Source organism: Thamnophis sirtalis, unplaced genomic scaffold (genome assembly GCF_051295495.1).
Source record: "Thamnophis sirtalis isolate CommonGarterSnake01/CBP01778 unplaced genomic scaffold, rThaSir2_p1.2 scaffold_8, whole genome shotgun sequence".
In the NCBI taxonomy this organism is placed as follows: domain Eukaryota; kingdom Metazoa; phylum Chordata; class Lepidosauria; order Squamata; family Natricidae; genus Thamnophis; species Thamnophis sirtalis.
In genome coordinates this window covers 74464631-74484630 of record NW_028261388.1, presented here as the reverse complement: position 1 = coordinate 74484630, position 20000 = coordinate 74464631, and the positions used below count along the sequence as shown (strand labels likewise).

Here is a 20000-nt window from a genome sequence, read left to right as displayed (position 1 = left end):
AATGTAAATGGATTTCCATGCTGATTGCAAGGGTGGGCAGATTAGATTAGATTAGATTTAATGAATTTATAGGCCGCCCAATCCCGAAGGACTCCGGGTGGCTTACAACAAATGCATTTAAAAATAGAAAAGTTAAAACAAAGAAACATAGATTTTAAAAAAACCACATCATACACCCAGTCTAATCGGGGCTGGACCTCAGTCTTGAGGTCAACAGCCCGGGGCCTGCCGGAATAGCCAGGTTTTAATAGCCTTTTGAAAGGCCATGAGAGTGGGTAGGGTCCGGATCTCTGGGGGCAGTTCATTCCATAGGGTCAGAGCGGCTACAGAGAAGGCCCTCCCCTGGGTGGTTGCCAGCCGACATTGTCTGGCTGATGGCACCCGGAGAAGGCTGTGCGATCTTATCGGTCGTTGGGAAGTATGTGGCAGAAGACGGTCTCGCAGATATCCGGGTCCTAGGCCATTAGGGCTTTAAAGGTAATGACCAGCACCTTGAATTGTGCTCGGAGACCAATAGGGAGCCAGTGCAGCTCGCGGAGGATAGGTGTAATGTGGGTGTACCTTGGTACACCTAATATCGCTCGCGCGGCTGCATTCTGGACTAGTTGTAGTCTCCGAACACTTTTCAGGGGCAGCCCCATGTAGAGCGCATTACAGTAGTCAAACCTTGAGGTGACGAGGGCGTGAGTGACCGTGTGAAGTGCCTCCCGATCCAAATAGGGCCGCAACTGGTGCACCAGGCGAACCTGGGATGGTGAAGCTTCATAGGGTTTTATAGGTCAGACCTGCAGTGAAAATGTAATGCTGGTGAAAAAGCTTTAATCTCTCTGTATAAGATCTATAAGTGAAAGCAGAAAATGGTCACACTTTTTTATTTTATGTTGGACTCATTTTCTTTACTTCCTTGCTATGTCCTGCTTCTGCAGCCGAGGTGGCGCAGTGGTTAAATGCAGCACTGCAGGCTACTGCTAGATCAGCAGTTCAGCGGTTTAAATCTCACCGGCTCAGGGTTGACTCAGCCTTCCATCCTTCCGAGGTGGGTAAAATGAGGACCCAGATTGTTGGGGGCAATATGCTGACTCTCTGTAAACCGCTTAGAGAGGGCTGAAAGCCCTATGAAGCGGTATATAAGTCTACTGCTATTGCTATTGCTATTGCTCTCCTCTTTCTTCTACCTTGTTTTCCCTCTAGTCTCACATTTGCTTAAGAAAAATGTCTTCAGATCACTGAAGATTCTTTTTTACATATTGTTTATTCAAGAGGGCTATGTCACAATAATATCAGTGAGAAGCCTTGTCTCTTTCTTCCATTTAACAATTCTTTCCCTCTCTTTAATCCATTCAGTATTAGTAGTTGGTCTTCCAACTTCTTCTCCCCATAAATACCTTTTCCTCTCTCTACAGGCACATTTTGCCTTCTTTTGGCACCATTACAGATCTCTCTGAAGGTATTTAGCCATTAATTCACTCTACCTTTCCCTAACCTATCTGCATCTAATTTTGTACCCACAAACTCCATATCCTCCTTCTCTTGCTTTAGCAAGAGGGACCTCTTTGCAATACCATCTCTCAGCTTTTCCTTCCTCTTGCCTGTCTGTCTTCCTTCAGTGTGTCTCAAATGGCTTCTTCTAATCCTAGTTAAATGTAGCAGCATTCTCCCAGTAGTTCTCAGTAATTTAGCATTAAATCTCAGATGTAAGTAGTTCAACCCAGATTTGATCCAGATAAGTGAGGGGAATTGGCAGAGACTTGGGGAAGTCTTGCACCTGTAATTTATTCCAGAAGACGTTTCTGTTTACACGCGTGGAAGTTTTCATCCTAACACTGAGAAGCTGATTTGTACCAAGATTACAGCAGAGAACAAAAATTAGAAACTCTTTCCCCTCGTGGCAAAAATCATTGCAGAATTATTATTTATATGAATTAAATAATATTGCGTGAGCCTCAAACACAGGCAGAATCATGCTGTATAACTGCAACAAGCTGCAAACGTTGCCTCTCTGAACACACAAATGAAAAAAAAATTGTGAGGTGTAAACATTATTACAAATAGTGGAATATGAGCTTTTTTTGCTCTTCAGATGTTGCTGGACACAAATTACCCATTATCTGCAACCAGCAGATAATGAGCAGCAGTGGTGCAAGTGTAGTTCATTATCACACGAAGAGTAACAGGTTGCCTATCTCAAAGCAGCCAATCATATTCATTGCGATTATTTTTAGCTTCAGTTCTTAGAAGAAGAAATATCATATCAGGCTCTTTTTCCAAACAAAACTATTGAGTCATTTGACTCCAGACAAGATTTCAAGGATATATCATAAACAAGGCGCATGTCAAGTTGAACGCAGACAGACTCCGTTTAAACTTTCACATCAAAGCCAGTGTGTACTTTTAGGTTAAATGGGGTGTAATCCTGACTGACAGTCCCAAGAGAAGTGCTGTGTGTGAGTGTGTGTGTTTGTCCAAGAATAACAGACAGGAACAATCAATTTCAAACAAATGACTTCATTTATAAATCAGATAGCACTGCACAATTTCTTTGCTTTCTTTACTCTGTGCACATTTACTATTTTTAACATGTCACTTGCTATAAATCATTCTCATAAATATAAGGGGATACAATCTAGAACAATAACATAAAATCTGACAAGATGACTGTAGATAGTCTCTTTGAAATATAAGATTCTAAACACAGTCCCCTGGTCCAAATGGGGGAGAAATGCCATGAATCTAATAAGTCTAATATGGCTGCTGTATTCACCTAAATGCACACCCAAGTACAGAAATTGCCTCTCAGAACTATACCCTTTTCAGAAGGCATCCTTTTGAATATGCAACAAAACCAACATTGAACATAACAAATAGCACCCATTCAGGTATGCGTCATATTCAAATTCAATCTGATACCCGTGCAAAATCCTGCTTCTCTGCATGGTTTATTATCTTTATTCAGGTTCAGAAATATTCCCAACAATGATTAAATAAAAATAAATAAATAAATGCAGAATATATTAAATGACTTATTTTTGTGAATGAAAAGTGTCTTTTCCAGTGGGGTGAATAAAATAGACTCACGGTCTACAACAGTGGTGGGTTTCAAAAATTGTTCGAACCTACTCTGTGGGTGTGGCCTCCTTTGTGGGAGTGGCTTGCTGCCCATGTGACCGGATGGGAGTGGCTTGCCGCCCATGTGACCAGGTATGAAGATGCCGACGACACTTGTCAGAACCACCTTAAATTACCTCACACACAGCACTGGAATGCATAAGAATATGATGTAAACTTGTTTTTTAAAAGGCATCTTTGGTTTGTGTTAAAACAACTTCAACACACACAACGTTCTGATTGCACCACAAACGCAGTAGTCATCCTTACCTTTCACAGAGGCACTGAGTTTTATAAATATGAATAAATAAATAAGTATTTATAAATACTTATAAATATAAGTATAAGATGCGTGTTGAAGGTATCCACTTTGTCTGATGCATGGAAAAATCTCAGACTTGTACTGTGAAGCTTATGGGATAGAACTTGAGATATGGAGCTGCTACAGACCTAAGTGCTTGACAGCCAGCTTCAAACAGTCAAATGAAACTCACTTTCAGCAAATAAACCATTAATTTAACACTTTACCTTCTAAAACTCTCAAGATGTACAACACAAAAGGCGTACTTGTCCATATTCAATCTTTCATTTTGTAACTTTTAAAAGAGAGCCTTTTTTTCGCATTTCACATATAAACTGATTCATTTCAAGGATAAAAGGCAGAATGCATTCAGTCTACATTCACTGTATATCTGGAAATAAAAGATTCTTATTCTTTCAGTGCCTAGGAATTATTATTACAAGTAATGGATGAAGATAGGAACATATTGGTTGGCCCAAATCTGATTGAGGCAGTTATATCAATATAATTTGTCACTGTCAATGTGGGTTATATGTCAAGAAACAGAACATTCAGCAATTATTATTATATAGAAATGTTTCCATAATGTATATATTTTATGTTCCAAATGTACATATTTTTGCCACTATACACAATTTTATATACACTATATACACTGTTCCTAAGGGTATGCTCTTTTCCATATACAGACAGTTTTTAAAATACACTCTATATTTGATTCAATTCTTGGGGGAATATTTCTTCATGTTCTGTTTTTCAAAACAAAAACAAAATTATAATCATTATATAATTTTATATTTTTTTAAAAAAATATTAAATTTTAACTCTTAACTTTTTAATTTCGAGGGAGATGGGCCATTCAGAAATGTGAAATATAAATCAATCAATAAAATAGAAAAGGTCTTTTTACATTTGTTGAATTACGTTTACAGTATAGCTATGATTGTTCCAGCAATAAATCCAGGTTCTTCTCTCACATAATTAATTGGATTACATATCTATGCAAATTGTAGTGTTTGCCCACCTAGTATGTTACAAAAAATTAGATAAGCTAGAAGCTGCAAGAAATAGCATGAGAGAAGCACAAGAGGATAGGAACTATATTGTTCAAATTAACATATTAATGAACCAAACGTTCATTCATTAATATGACAAAATTGCAGGTGGCAAGGCAAACTTAAACAGAAAGTAATGGGCTAATAGCAATCAACTCTAGTCAACATCTGACTGGAATGAACGATTTCAGTCTTTTCAATCTGGTAATCTACAGATGTCTTGAGACTTCAACTCCCCAAATTCTCAATCAACTGTATGAGACATAGACATTTTCTAAGATTTACCTCTTTCATCATTGCCTACTAAGCTTTCTTTCTAAAAGGAAAGTGAAATATAGATATTGACATTAATACCAAGACCCTTTTTAGACTGTGATCTAAAGCCTGAAATACTTGAACTGAAATAACTCTTCAAATACTTAACAAGAACACTGAATAGTCAAAGACCATTAAAAATGAATGTACATTTGACGTGTTTTCCCATTTGTTGTTATTTTCCTTGTTTTGATGCACTTATTTCTGTTTTAAAAAATATTTATTTTTTACATTTGTAGTAAAAGTTAGATATTATGTTAAAAGTTAGATAATATACAATAAGTTAGATAATATACAGTAAGATAAAGTTGGATAATATACATTAAAACATTTATGTGTTTCTGTGTATCAAATATTTGTCGTCAAGAAAAATAATGTGAAGCAACAATTATTGCATTTTAGTAGTAGTGATATATACAGGTGTACTACTGGTCAATTCTCACTTCCCAGAATTGACATTCTGGGCATTAAGTTTAGGAATAACAATAAAGCATACAGAAGTTAAAATCAACATTGACCGCTGTGGTGATCTTCTATTTTTACACCAAACATGACTGAAGTTGAGACAATGGCAGTAACATCTCAAATGAAGGTGTGGATATAGTGAAAAGAATTGAAGTTTTTATTGTTTTGTCCCCTGGACAAGCTCTGTGACCTTGGACATGCTGTAGTTTATCACAAAGACCAGGTGTCTCAGAGGAAAACATAACTCTTGTTGCAAAAATGAACTCAACTAAACCCCAAGCATCTCGTGTTTTAGTTATAGCTCAGCTGAAGCAGGAATTCCGGATTGTAATAAATCAGTTTAAATGAACTCTAGCTTTTCAAAAACCTTTTAAATTAGAAATTGGGTACAGAGCTTTTAAATTTTTTTGAATGTTGATTAGAAGTACTTTCTCAACATAGACATATCACCAAACAGGATGCATATATTAGGACTATGCTTAGCAGCAATATTTGTATTAATATTTGCTCTTTCTCATGTTTACATGTAAACCCATCCTTGAGAGAGATGGGCAGTCTAGAAACATGACATATAAAATAAATACCGTGTTTCCCCCAAAATAAGACAGGTTCTTATTTTCTTTTGACCCCGAAATAAGCAATTGGCCTTATTTTTGGGGAGGTCTTATTATTTTTGAGGTGCGGGAGGCCCCTTAACCTTGGCCCACAGATCAGCTGATCCAGAGCTGGAAGTTCTATCTCTGTTTCTGGTACACCCTTGCCAGCCCTAGAGCCTCTGGGTCTGCCACTCTTGTTGCAGCTGCCACTAAGAGAAGGGGCATAGTAGCTAGGATTTGCAGGAGCAGCCTCTATGAGACTGTTCTACATGGATGGCAGGTGCGTGTAGGGTACGTGGGGCATGTTCCCTCCCTTCCCCCCAGGAAATGGCAGGGACCGGCTGCGCATGCATTTAAATATTTTGAGGGGAGGGCGTATTTGGGGGTGAGGGCTTATTTTAGCGCATGCAGCAGGGGTGGGTTTCAGGCGGTTCGCGGCGGTCCCCGCGAACCGGTTGGTCGGCGAACCCGGAAGTAAGTAACTTCCGGGAATGCCGAAGGGTCCGTCCGCCCGCCCATGTTTCTTACCCGGTTTTGACGAGTTCTGCGCTTCCACGCATGCGCAGGATGCATACAGCGCCTGCGCGATCCTCCAGGAGCAGCTGGAGCATCGCACAGACACTAGTACGCATGCGTGCACTGCGCGTGTGCACGAAGACACCGCCGGCCCCGTTCCAACCGAACCGGTTGGAACGGGGCGAGAAACCCACCCCTGGCATGCAGTCAAAAGTTTGATTGGGCGTAGTATCTGGGGAGATCTTATTTTTGGAGAAACAGGGTAACAAAATTAATAAATAATAAAGTAAAATAAATAAATAAGCCTTTTTCATGTTCTGCCACAAATGCATGAAGAGGAGAAAAGTGGTAGGACTTTCATTCTACTCTACTTTTGTCTTCAACAGGCCTTCAGGCCTGTTTGTGGACAACTAGGAAGAGACTGGCACAAGTTGCTGTAAAGCTTTCAGCTCCTTCCTCACCCTAAAAATGCCTAGTTGAGAAGCCATTTTGAAATGTTATTCCAGAAGCAATTTCCAAAAGTAAAATGATGCCTGAAAATTAACAAAACAATTATGTAAAATGTGTCCTCTAACTGACTGAGGGCTTTGTTCTGCTTAGCAAACCGACTAAGAATAAAGCCGTTTCCCCCTTTGCAAACCTGTATGAAAACTACTTCATGGCAAGAAGTGAATAATCTGTATTAGAAACAGGTTTAGAAACTGGTGTCTTTTTAATAATTGCATGGACAGATGACTTTTTCATATGTGAAGTATTTTTGTATATAGTTGCAATGAAAGTTATGAGAAACTATAATTTTTTGAAAGGAAAATTCTGTGTTTTCACTTAGTCCCCTTCCTACTACTCCATCATGGCATCAGGCATATGAAAGGGCATTAAAGGCCATTGAAACAATGTGCGTTAGGACTTCCAGGAGACTTATGGTGTTTCACAACAATGGCTGGACTTCTGTAAACCATCCAAATGTAATTTATTTGGTTCCTGACTCCTCTAATAATAAGTACATTGTTATTTATTCCCACTAATTGTAGACAGAAGGAGCAGTGTAGAAATTTGTCTTTGATAGACAGGCTTATGGAAAAATAAAATTATATTTGATTTGGCTTGTTGCAGATTTATTATTAAGATCACTGCTGGATTTAGGCAAAGCTTGGACTTAAGTCAAGTAGAGAGCCTTATATTGTGATAGGCAAAGGAATAGAACTGATACTCTATTCATTAAAATTAGTCATGCATCTCGCCTCTTAATACCCTCAAATTGTTTTACAACAGTTGTATGCCTTCAAATAAAGAGTGTTTACACTGCATATATTAATGCTTCACCCTCAGGGGGAAGTGGAGAGTTTTATTTAACATCCTCTGCCAAATTCTTTATATATATATATTCAGTCACTGAAATTGAATCAGTAATACATTTCCTTTTGAATTGCTACATATTCTTGGTGATCATAGTTAATATCCCCTCTAACTGTATTATCTCCATAAACTAATTTAGTTCTTACTAAATTTATCAGTACTTCAAAATGTGTAAAAAAATTGTCAAATTTTGTACTATAGTAATTGCTGGGATCCAAGCAAAATGAAGTCATTACATGCTTAATGTTTAGTTTTTGCTATGAACTATTGTTGTTTTTAATGTTAGATATTTAATATTGGAGAGTTTTGCTTACAATTGTACACAGATAACATTAACTATTGAAATGCTGTAAAATCAGCCTAGATTAGATTGCAGGCTTTCCAAATAAGATTATTTTTAAGACCCTTGTTCTTTGAAAAGTCCACCTCATTGTAGAAATCCAAGGAGTGGAGGAAAGGTGTGTGAAAATAATTGCATCCCATCTGTATGTTTATTAGAGATGTGGAATTACCCTATTTGCATGTTGATTGTAGCTTAAAAATAAACTCTTCTTTAAATTAATTTTAACTCCTGATTTCAGGAACAGTGTTCATTAATATTTTTGGTAACCATCTGGAAGTTATTTGCCAATCTAGTCTTACGCTGACAAAATTCGCCAGACCCAAATTTGCCTGGCTTCTGAACTCAAATAAAGTTGGATGGTTGCTTCTGTCTGATGATTATCAATTGGATAGTAAGCTGAGTTTATTGTAGTTCCTTCACATAGATGTATTACATAGCCAAAATTACTTAATGCAATTTAAGTTGGGCCATCTCAAAAACTTCCAAAATCTGCAATTACTCCTGAATGTAGTAACTAGTCTGCTTATAGCTGGTGTGGTATTATTCCATGATTGTTGAATGTCGGAGGCTCCCATTTTGTTAACGAGATAATGCAAAGTACAGCCATGCCCTATATTATTTGAATTCGTAATCTATTAGTAATTGCTTACTCTCACACAAACAAACTTGTTGTACGTTATAGTGGTGCCGAGGTGGCCAATGTGTGAAATATGGTGATGAAGGACCAAAGCCAATCCACGGACATTGGTCTGAGTGGTCCAGCTGGTCATCCTGTTCTAGAACCTGTGGAGGAGGTATATCTCATCGAGAACGAAACTGTTCTAATCCAAGGTGACTGAGTGTTTCCTTGTTTCAGGTCTAAGCACTTTGAGATGCGATCTAAATTGTTAAAGCTAAATAATAAACTATTAATGGTATGAACAACTATTTTAAAAGTAGCTCAGAATTACGACAATATGCTGGACTTCCAAAAAATGCCCTGGTTTTATTTCTTTGTTGAAATAATAGTTTATTCATCTGGCCATGGATCCTCTTCTGCAGAAGAGTGTGTTTTACTTGAAGGTTTTGTAAAGGTAGAATCTTTAATATGAAGTAATCCTATTTTGTTCAAAAATAAAAAGCAGAAGGGAATTTGAGGGACTTGAAGCTAATATCTGATAAGGTGGCTAAGCAGGCATACAAATCATTGCTGTACAGGGTTACAAATTTATTGTTAGTGCTTGGTTCTAAATTCTAAATTCTTGTCTTGAAAATCCACTCAAATGCATCCCTGTTATATCTCCCTATAATTTTAAATATACGTTTCTGTCCTTAGTTAAGTGCCCAGCACTGTCCATTGCTCTACACTATGCATTGTGACTTGTGAACGAGAATTAAATTCAGAGGTGCAAGTAGAATAAAGAGGCACTCATCCACATTCAGAATTAAGATGCTAAGAGATGAAGAAATGAACAGTCTTTAAATGGCAGAGGAGGTTCCATGAACAGTTGCTTAAAAGCTGCATTTCTATTTGCATTCGCAAGGGAAGGATTCCGAGCAGTGGTGGGTTTCCATTTCTTTTACTACTGGCTTGCTCGTCTGCACGCGCGACACTTATTTACATGTGTAGAAGCATCCAGGTGGATGGGCAGAACCTCCCGCTGCCGCCACTTCCGGTTTGCCCAATCCGGCCCAAACCAGGAGCAACCCACCTCTGATTCTGATCCATCATTTCATGAATCTGCTTTGTTTAAATTTTATGCTATGCATCATTAAAAAATATGACCCAGCCATATTGCTTTTATTTATTTAAGCATTCCTCACATAGAAACGCTCTGCCACCTCAGTCTCCTTTCTCCACCTTCTCAGATCAGATTAGCCAGTTCTGAAATAAATGTATGTATGTATGTATGTATGTATGTATGTATGTATGTATGTATGTATATATGTATTGAAGTTGGCAGGGTTTTGACTGTCTGACCATAATAATCAGAGGTGAGTTGCTCCAGGTTAGGCCCAGATTAGGCGAACTGGTAGTAGCAGCTGTGGGAGGCTCCGCCCACGTGCCCGGGTTCTTCTGCGCAGACGCAGGAGTGTCACAGGAGCAAGCACAGAAGCGCGCCTGAACTAGTAGTAAAAAAATTGGCAACCTACCACTGGTTATAAGTGAATGGAAAGGATACTTTCTCAACATCTTTTGACCAGTTTCACCACATTGATAATGCTAAGGACACAACTGACAATAGGGAGGAGAAAATCCTTGCACTTTAGTTGAAAGTGGTACACTTAGGATATAATACACAATCCACTTTACTAAGCTTCCCATTTGGCTTTCCTTGGCCCAAGGAGCAATAGTTGAAGAATATTTAGCACCTTCTGCTCCACATCATGATACGTACTTAACTGGAGACTATACATAGTCTTAATTTCAAAATTAATGTTTCTGGGCTTTTCAAGTTTCCAAAATAGCATTACATATTTCAGGGAAAGGGCAGCGGGCATAGTAAAGCTAACTGGAGTGGAAATAGATGAGTTACTGTCACAAGGAATACAATTTTGCATGTCATTTTTCCTTGAATTGTATGGCTCTCCATTTCATAGAAAAAGAATTAATTCAGGATGGAAAGAGACATTTTCGATGTAGTGTAACATCAACATCACCTCTCAATGTTTTGTTTTAATTGTATTCTAGTCCTTCTCAGAGGTTTTCTGGCAAGGAAAAATGACTGTAGCAAGTATTCTGTCATTGCACCACTTGAAGGTGTTAATTTCCCAACTGTCAGCACCCTGTGGATTGGGTGACAAATTAGGGGAAAATCATTTTGGCCTATTTCTAGATTAAGCATGCTCATATGGAAAGCAGTGAGCAGAATGTGGGTAAATGGTCCTGTGTCTCATACTGAACCTTCTAGCTTTTACACAGACAGCAACTACTTTGTAAAACTGATTATTTTTTCATCATAATTAAATGCATATTAGGCTGATGGGATAAGAACATTTCAGTCACACGCTTCTGTATGAATCTCTCATGTGTGTTCTACAGTTTGTTGGGTGATTTAAATTTATGTTATGAATTAATAAGTGATTTGATGTAGTTTTTTCCATTAATGTTGCAGACCTTCGCATCGAGGGAAATTCTGTGAAGGTTCCTCTCGGATGTTGAAGCTTTGCAACATTCAGAAGTGTCCCCTAAACAGCATTAGCTTCAGAGCTGCTCAGTGTGCCGAATTCAACAGCAAGAAGTTCAGAGGATGGCACTACAAGTGGAAACCGTACACTCAAGTAGAAGGTGAATTTCAAATATGTTTGAAAGTGCCAGAAGAATGAAATTGCACATGTGGTAGGACTAGCCCCCACCCTCACCTCAAGAAACCAGAGCAGCTGCATTCAGCCACAGGCCTTCAGATTATACACATGTCTGTTTTAAATTGTGAAATGGTCCATTTTGCAAATGTAATTGTTAAACATCAAAAGAGTGTATTCTATAAAGGTAGCCTTTAATACGAGACATTCTATTTAGAGAGTGTTTGGGATGACTTGGAATGCACTACCACAAGGAAAAGCGTAGAAGGAAGATAATCTAGGGATGTTAAAGTTGTTGCCTTCTACGAACCTCAATAAGGGAAAAATAGGTGCATTTGCACATGTGTTCTCTCTCTCTCTCTCTCTCTCTCTCTCTCTCTCTCTCTCTCTCTCTCTCTCCTCCCTCCCTCCCTCCCTCCCTCCCTCTCCTCCCTCTTCTCCCTTCCTCCTGCTTTATTTATTTAATAAAAGAGAATAAAATGAAAAAGAATAGAATAACCTATGAGGAAAAGAAAAAGAATAAAAGAAAGCAGCACAACACCACAAGCTTTATTAATGTATATATAAGAAACCTATGTTTTAATTCTTCCCCCAAAAGAACATGGTATGAATTTGCATAATTTTCTTGGTTAATGCCATTGTAATGGTTTGCCCTTTTCCCAATAGCTTTAAAATTACAAATGCATTTTGAAATCAACACTTCAATGTACCCTTATTTGAATGTATTTATTTAAATGTTCCATTTAAATAGCACTGAAAGCAGGATAAAAGCACTTATTCATTCCTTTAGGAAGAATGAATTCAGAGTAATGTAAGCACTTCTTTAGCCGACTTATTTCATTTGGAGAATATGCATGAGGTGAAATCTCTCATCTTTTAAGTTAATAACGGCTCAGCTTTCAATTGCATTGGGCCTTTGATTTATACGTTTCCCTTCTTCTGTTTGGAGTTATGTTGATTTTTTTAAAATCACAAATGTAAATGATCAATAAAGTAGAAAGATACAATTTCAGTTACCGGGTTTACAATTTCTAATAAATGAAAAGACTTGTGAAAATTGCCCCTTTGGATCCCTTGCGGTCTTTAGGTCGTGACCCGTCAAAACCGCGGTCCACAAAAGCGTGCTCGACGAAAGCACGTACGTGACGTCATCACAGCATGACGAAAAAAATTAAAAATTGAAATAAAAATAAAATTAAAGCAAGCCGATTCACATAAAGGTAAGGGTTAGGTTTAGGGTTAGGGTTACGGTTAGGTTAAGGGTTAGGGTTAGGGTTAGAGCGTTAGGGTTAGGTTTAGCGTTAGGTTAAGGGTTAGCGTTAGGTTTAGGGTTAGGTTAAGGGTTAGGTTTAGGGTTAGGTTTAGGGTTAGGTTTGGGGGGTTAGGGTAAGGTTTTCGCTTTAATTTTACATTTACCGATCACAGCGCGATGTTTTCGTCGTGCTGTGATGACATCACGTACGCGCTTTCGTCGAGCGCGCTTTTGTCTACCGCGGTTGTGTGGTGGAACCCTTTAGGTGACTGTAGGTTTATTCATGTTTTACTTCCAGCTCTAGTGAAGGCTAAAAGAAGGCTTCTTCTTCTCTTTCCATTTCAGAACAATATTTGTGCAAACTATATTGTATTGCGGAAGGCTTTGATTTCTTCTTTTCCTTATCAAACAAAGTAAAAGATGGGACACCGTGTTCGGAGGATAGCCGCAATGTTTGTATTGATGGTATTTGTGAGGTAATGATGAACTCAGGTACTTTTCTTCACTGATAATATGCATTTCATATCTCTAATTAGTATTTACAGAGCCATTTTGGTGTAGTGGTTTAGGCACCAGGGTAGAAACTGGGAAACCGAAAGTTTTAGTCCTGCCTTTAGGCTTAAAGCAGATCTTTGGCCAATCATTTTCTCTCAGCCCAAAATATCTAGCCCAAAGTCTCCCTCTGGTTCTAAAAATAACATTGATGATGATGTTATCTGTTATGTCCTCGTAGTTATGACCGTGAGGCATCAGCTGGAGCCAGGCAGTCTCCTATTGGTCAAGACACACCCGAGTTCAGGCGGGAGAATGTCTGACCGCTGATTGGCTGCCTGTTTGACAGCTATCGTATAAATAGCTGTCAAACGGGTGCTGTTCTGTTCTGTTGTTTCTAGTTGATGTTAATAAATGCAAGAATTGGTTTGCATATATTGCCTCAGTATTATTTCCCTCATGCAAATACATAACATTATCCATTCAGTTATGTCCAGTGGTGGTATTTAGCTGGTTTGGGCCAGTTCAAGTGAACTGGTTGTAAAATTGCCGGCTGCCCCCCCCCTTCCTGCCCCCACCCCTTTCCAGGAGTCCCCACGTGCCCTGTTTTGGCTCCCCAGGTAAACATTTAGGAAAGAGCTAAGCTTTTTCCTAAATGTCTAAAATGCTGCTCCAAATTTTTACATAGAAGAGGATAAAATTAAAAAATGCAAGTGTGAAGCCTCCATTCCTTCTATCAATAGCATTTCTGCAAACCCTTTTCTTCAAATATTTTTCTCCAATTTGGCTATGAATTTCTAAGAATACTCAAGAGAAATACTCATGTAGTGTGAAGTCCTTTGGGATGAGCAGGGAATGGTAAACGTATTAGCTACTTCTCTATTAAATAGTAAATAAAATGCTTAGCGCTGTGTTATTTTTGTTTCATGTTTGGATAGTCAAAAATGGCAAGAAGGGCCAGGTAAACACTTTGAAAAGAATCACAATATATACAAGCAGGAGAAGCCATGTTTTAGATTTATCATAAATGAAGATAGTTTTGTGTTCTGACCCCACTCGTCCCACACCAACACACTCCGAGCCAAAGATAAGTTACGGCATTTAATTAACAGACAGGTGCTTGGCAGCAAACCAGCACAGATGAGCTTGGGCAGCAATCCAGCACAGATAAGCCCTGGCAGCAATCCAGCCTGCCAAGCTCACAATAATGTTCTCCAACATTAGTTCCTGCGTTGACTTCTGCAAAAGCACGTATGCACAAGCAGTCTTTTTATAGTCTGGAGAGGAGCCTAATGACCACCAGCTGAGTGCAATTACCTCCTGTACTTGCGCAACTGTTCCTGATGCCTATTAGCTCTTCGGTGCCGTGCATCCAGGAACAACTCACTGCTGACGTCCGGATCACACTCCCTTGTCTCCTCCCCACTGGTCCAAGGCTCAGGCACCTCCTGGTGGCCAACCAGCCTCTCTGCGCCTTGCTTGGAGTCAGAACCCTGTCCAGGGTCCTCCACATCCTCCAAAGCCGACTCATAGGGCCCCTCTCTGTCGGAGTCTGGTGGCAGCTCTAAGGGCTCCTGCTGGGCCACAACACTTTTGTATTAATAAAATATAAACAAATAATACATTCACATAATGCAAAAAATATGTAAACAAAAGATGCAGGCCTTTTCTCTATAAGGCTACACCAAAATGTCCAGCAAAATGAAATGTTTTGATTCTTATTTGTAAACCTTTCGATTAAACGACTGTATGTTATATAAGTTTGCATGCATCTTTTGCAGGTGGTTGGCTGTGATCATGTCTTAGGCTCCAATGCTGTAGAAGATGCTTGTGGAGTATGCAACGGAGATGATTCAAGTTGCAGAATTTATAAAGGGCAGTACACAAAACAACACTCTACAAATCGTAAGAATTTAAAAATATTTCCATTATAATGTTGAAAGTAATGTCCTTCTGGGTTCGGCTCCAAGTGGGGAAGAAAACACTGGAGACATAGAGGCTGCTTGGAAAGATGGTTTATTGTTGGACAGGGCCACATGGCTTGAGCCCTGAACAGAAAAAGTGATCACATGCTTCAATATTGGTGGAGAAGAAGAGAAGGGCTGAGCGAGGGGCTTGCTAGGCTTTTTATAACCTGTTCAGTCCCACCTCTCTGTTTCCTGTTCCTGTGTAAGAATTGTATTCTGATTGGTTGTCAGACTCCCATGGGGCCATGCAGGGGGCTACTCTCTAGGCTGTGTTTTGAATCCAGGTATGAGTTCTCAGATGCCATGTGGAGAGTTGAGTAAAAGGCCAATATTATCATGACTTTCTGTAGCTGCTGGTGAAGTCTTTATTATGTAAAGTGGGCTAGCCTGGCTAGTCTTAATGGGCCTATTGACAAAGTGGGGGTTGGCAGGAAGCTACAGGGAACTAATGTCTTTTAAAACATGCTTCTTTTCACATCCAGAGAAACATTCTGCCTTTTCAATATTTCCTAGGATATTTCATTTTTCTGGGAGAGGGCTGGATGATAACTTCCCACAATAATACACCATTAAAATTATCTACAGGAAATTATTAGAGGAAAAATACTTCTGTGCTTATTTACACAAAAAGGCATGCATGTCTACATAAATAAGGCTGACAAAAACAAATTAAATGAGCATTTTAATGACATCTCATCACATATGATTTACTTCCATACAACTGGCAATAAAGCTGATTTCTAAACTTTTTTGGCCTTTCTTCTCTGAAGGCTAGAAAACTACATTTAATGTGTGCCTGTGATTAAAGATAATGGCTTGTAAAAGATCTCAGCAGAGACCCACCACCCAACTGGATAAAGACATTAATAAGCCTACTGAGGAATGGGGACAGTGATGGGTTTCAAAAATTTTTGGAACCTCTTCTGTAGGTGTGGCCTGCTTTCCGGGTCCACTGGTGGAACCTCTTCTAACCGGTTCAGTAGATTTGACGAACCGGTTCTACCGAATGGGTGCGAACTGGTAGGAACCCACCTCTGAATGGGGAGGTGGATGGGGTTCAGTGTTTTCAGTTTACTTTAGTGTAAGCTCGTGTTACTCATCATATCCTTGTAGCAGCCAATTGTACAAGCCAAATGGGGCAATACTTTTTGCAGAGATCCCACAATGCTTTCAAAAGCCTCAGATGAATCTGCTACCCTATGAGGTTGTAGACCCCATGTCATTCTGTAGTCTCCCTACTGTATTTCTTATCTTGTGTCCAAATTTCCTTTATCTCCAGATAATTCATGTTCAAATGATATAATGCTTAGTGCTCCGGGAAGTCAGTCCTGTTGTGTCCTCCCGACGCGGCCAACAGCCGCAGCCAGAGCCGGAAGAAGAGCTGATTGGTTTTGGCGCGGCTGCCGGCCGGCAGGAGAATTGCGCTCCCCTGATTGGTTCCCCACCTGACAGCTGTCAAGTATAAATAGCTGTCAGGCGGGCGTTGCGTTGTTCTTGTTCTGTTAAGGTGTTCTCATTTATAATAAAGCCTGTTGAAAGAACCCTCTCCTCAGTGCCTGAGTACTTAAAAAGTCCTTTATCATGTTCTTACCCCTCTTCCCTACAGAATAAGAGCCAAAATCATGGTTAGTGTAACATTGTGCTCAAGGCCTAACATCATTGCTTGGTGTTATATCTACTTCTTATGTGAAAGTAGCCTGTGAGCTTATCTGTTGGTTTCAGTCTTTAAGATAGCAATAGCAATAGCAATAGCAATAGCAGTTAGACTTATATACCGCTTCATAGGGCTTTCAGCCCTCTCTAAGCAATTTACAGAGTCAGCATATCGCCCCCACAGTCTGGGTCCTCATTTCACCCACCTCGGAAGGATGGAAGGCTGAGTCAACCTTGAGCCGGTGAGATTAGAACGGCTGAACTGCAGATAACAGTCAGCTGAAGTGGCCTGCAGTACTGAACCCTAACCACTGCGCCACCTCGGCTCCTCATAGTAGAAGATAGTAGAAAGACTTCCTATTATTTTTCAAGTATCTCCAAGACCCAGCATCCTTTTGAGGAAAGGCCGCATCCTTCAGGAATAGAAACAGTATGGGAATTCTTCCCAAATGTTTCATCTGTAGTTTATGTGCCCAGCAAGATGATGACTCCATAGTACTGCTATTTGAAACTTCAGGAATAGATGGCATGTTATCCTGTTATCCTGCACAGTTTCAAAACACAGAAAAATCTAGGTCAGGTTGGCCTCAACTGGAACTCTATGTTTCAGTGTTGAATAAACAAAGGACAGGCTTTTATCCCACTGCCACACAATTGGTGTTGCTTATAACCCATTGTTAGTGCTTATCTACTTGAGATAACAGCCTATTTTCAAGGAGGCTTATTTTTCCCAAGAAATGTGGCACTTCCTTCTAGTTTCTGCTTTCCGGTGTTTAATTCAGAAAAAAAAATATGATTTGATATGCAAGTCTGTTTCCTTACTTCAGAGCCTGACTTTAGGATGGCAGGATCAGGGGTGAGAAGAAATTTGGCCAAGATTTCAGAAATAGACTTCTCAGGATTTAATTTATTAGGTTCCTTATCCTCATGTAGGTGCTGCATCTCCTTGGAAAGGAATTTATCTGGAGGACTGTCTATAACCATTTTTCACAAGAATCAATATCGCGGTCCTTTGCTTAAAGATGCCTGAATTCATACAGTAGAAATAGCTCCCTGTAGAATGCTAAAGAGATGACTCTGGGGAAGCTATGTAGCAACAGTTATATAAACCTACTTTAAGCCTGGGAAATGCAGAAAGCATTGTGAAGAAATTTAAACTAGCTCTACCCCAGTGGTGGGTTTCAAAAATTGTTCGAATCTACTCTGTGGGCGTGGCCTCTTTTGTGGGAGTGGCTTGCCGCCCATGTGACCGGATGGGAGTGGCTTGCCGCCCATGTGACCGGATATGAAGATGCCGACGACACTTTTCAGAACCACCTTAAATTACCTCTCACACAGCACTGGCATGCATAAGAATATGATGTCAACTTGTTTTTTAAAAGGCATCTTTGGTTTGCGTTAAAACAACTTCAACACACGCAATGTTCTGATTGCACCACAAACGCAGTAGTCATCCTTACCTTTCACAGAGGCACGGAGTTTTATAAATATGAGCATGATAGTGTACAGGGCGGGGCATAACCTTTTCCTAGGGGGTCACAGCAACACTTGTAATAACAACACAAATAATTCATACACCATTCGAAAGCCCATCAAAAACTGAGTTTATTGACACGATTTAATAGTCAGTATGACCACCATTAGCCCTTCGAACAGCATTCAAACGAGGTGGATAAGAACACAACAAATCTTCAAACAGTTCCGTTCGATTTTCCAGATTTTTCAACACAGTTTCCAAATTCATTCTCAAAGTTTCAACCGAATATCGATTTTGACCTTGCTCCTGAATCATCAGAGCTTCCACTTCATCCTTAATTATGGCCCCAATGTTCTCTGCCGGATTGAGATCTGGCGAATTTCCCGGCCAGACGTCATTGCCCCAAAATTCGACATTGTTTTCCTTTAACAATTGCTGAGTCGCATTTGCACGCATGCAAGGAGCTTTGTCATGAAGAAAGACAGCCTCACCAACCACCAAGACATTGTCTGGATCACTGAGAAATGGAATGACATTCTCCAATAAAATTTTCTCACGGAAATAACTGCCATCCCAGGATTCCCCTTTATCCTTCAAAACCCAATGCAGTTTCTTGGCTGTGAAAATGACGAAAATCCCGATGCAAGTCGGATTGCGAACGATTTGTCGATATCGTTCATGTTTGGCGATGTCGTCGACGTCTTTAGCCCAAATTCGATCGTTCTGGAAATTCGGTTTTCGAATGGCATAAACGAAGAATTCGTCAGATGGCGCCAAATGAAGAAAATCTTCCTCGGTCCATTCAGACAACCAATCGCACAACCAAAGCCGATCTTGAACGTGTGTTTGAGTTTTCAATGGTTTGCAAATGACGTGGAATGGCTTCAAACCTTCTCGTTCTTGATATCGGCCGATTGTCCTTTGATCAACTCGTTTTCCACGAATTTGAAGGATTTCTTGGGCCACTTTTCGGTTTCCTTTTCGTTGTTTGCGACTGCCAGTTGCAATGATGGCTTTGCTTTCTTGGGACAGTTGCAGAGGACGCCCTTCTCCAAATTTTGTGAAACATTCTTGGGCTGTTTTGTTCCAATTATCAGTAACCCAATCTGGATGACGTTTCAATTTGTTTGCAATCCATTTTCGATTGATAAACGTCGCTCCAGCATCGCGAGCCTCTCGAAAGGCAATGCATTTTATTCTGTCAATGATCCTTTGTTCTTCCGAATCGAATTTTCCAGCCATTCTTAAAGCAAATTTAACATTTAATAGCTCATTCAATTCAGTTTTTTATGGGCTTTAAAATGAGGTGTCGCGGAAGTTGTAAACTGCTGTCGATCTTGCTGTGACCCCCTAGGAAAAGGTTATGCCCCGCCCTGTAGAATAATCATATCCAAGGACCAGTGGTGGGTTTCAAAAAAATTTGGAACCTCTTCTGTAGGTGTGGCCTGCTTTCTGGGTCCACTGGTGGAACCTCTTCTAACCAGTTCGGTAGATTTGATGAACTGGTTCTACCGAATAGGTGCGAACTGGTAGGAACCCATCTCTGCTCTTCCCTAAGTCCTTGGGATATAACCAATTTCATTGTATTTCAGTACAACGACAATAAAGATTATACTTATAAGAGGGAGGGAATGGAAAACATTTTTTAAGGTCAACAGTTTTGGCCCACTGCATGCTTCAAGCTGCAATTCTGAGTATATCTCTCAGTGAACTCTCTACCACATACAGGATTTAATATAAAAATAATAATTACATCATGATGTCTTCATTGTAAGTCTCCAAATTCCTAGCAGAAACCTACACAGAAGTTAATAGATGTTTATTA

The 20000-nt window shown here is 39.7% G+C and overlaps 1 protein-coding gene and 1 long non-coding RNA gene across 2 annotated transcripts in view; one reads left to right on the top strand and one right to left on the bottom strand.

Moving 5' to 3' along the window:
• The window catches only part of LOC148044493 (uncharacterized), a 1189713-nt gene that overhangs the window by 126443 nt on the left and 1043270 nt on the right, over positions 1–20000 (bottom strand). The gene's annotated exons all lie outside the window — the stretch shown is intronic.
• Positions 1–20000, top strand: part of ADAMTS16 (ADAM metallopeptidase with thrombospondin type 1 motif 16) — a 118477-nt gene that overhangs the window by 43097 nt on the left and 55380 nt on the right. The window contains exons 12-15 of the mRNA XM_087721921.1: positions 8735–8883; positions 11148–11320; positions 12932–13062; positions 14860–14983. Of these exons, the coding sequence (XP_087578047.1) occupies positions 8735–8883; positions 11148–11320; positions 12932–13062; positions 14860–14983 (577 nt within the window). The remainder of the gene's footprint in view (positions 1–8734; positions 8884–11147; positions 11321–12931; positions 13063–14859; positions 14984–20000) is intronic.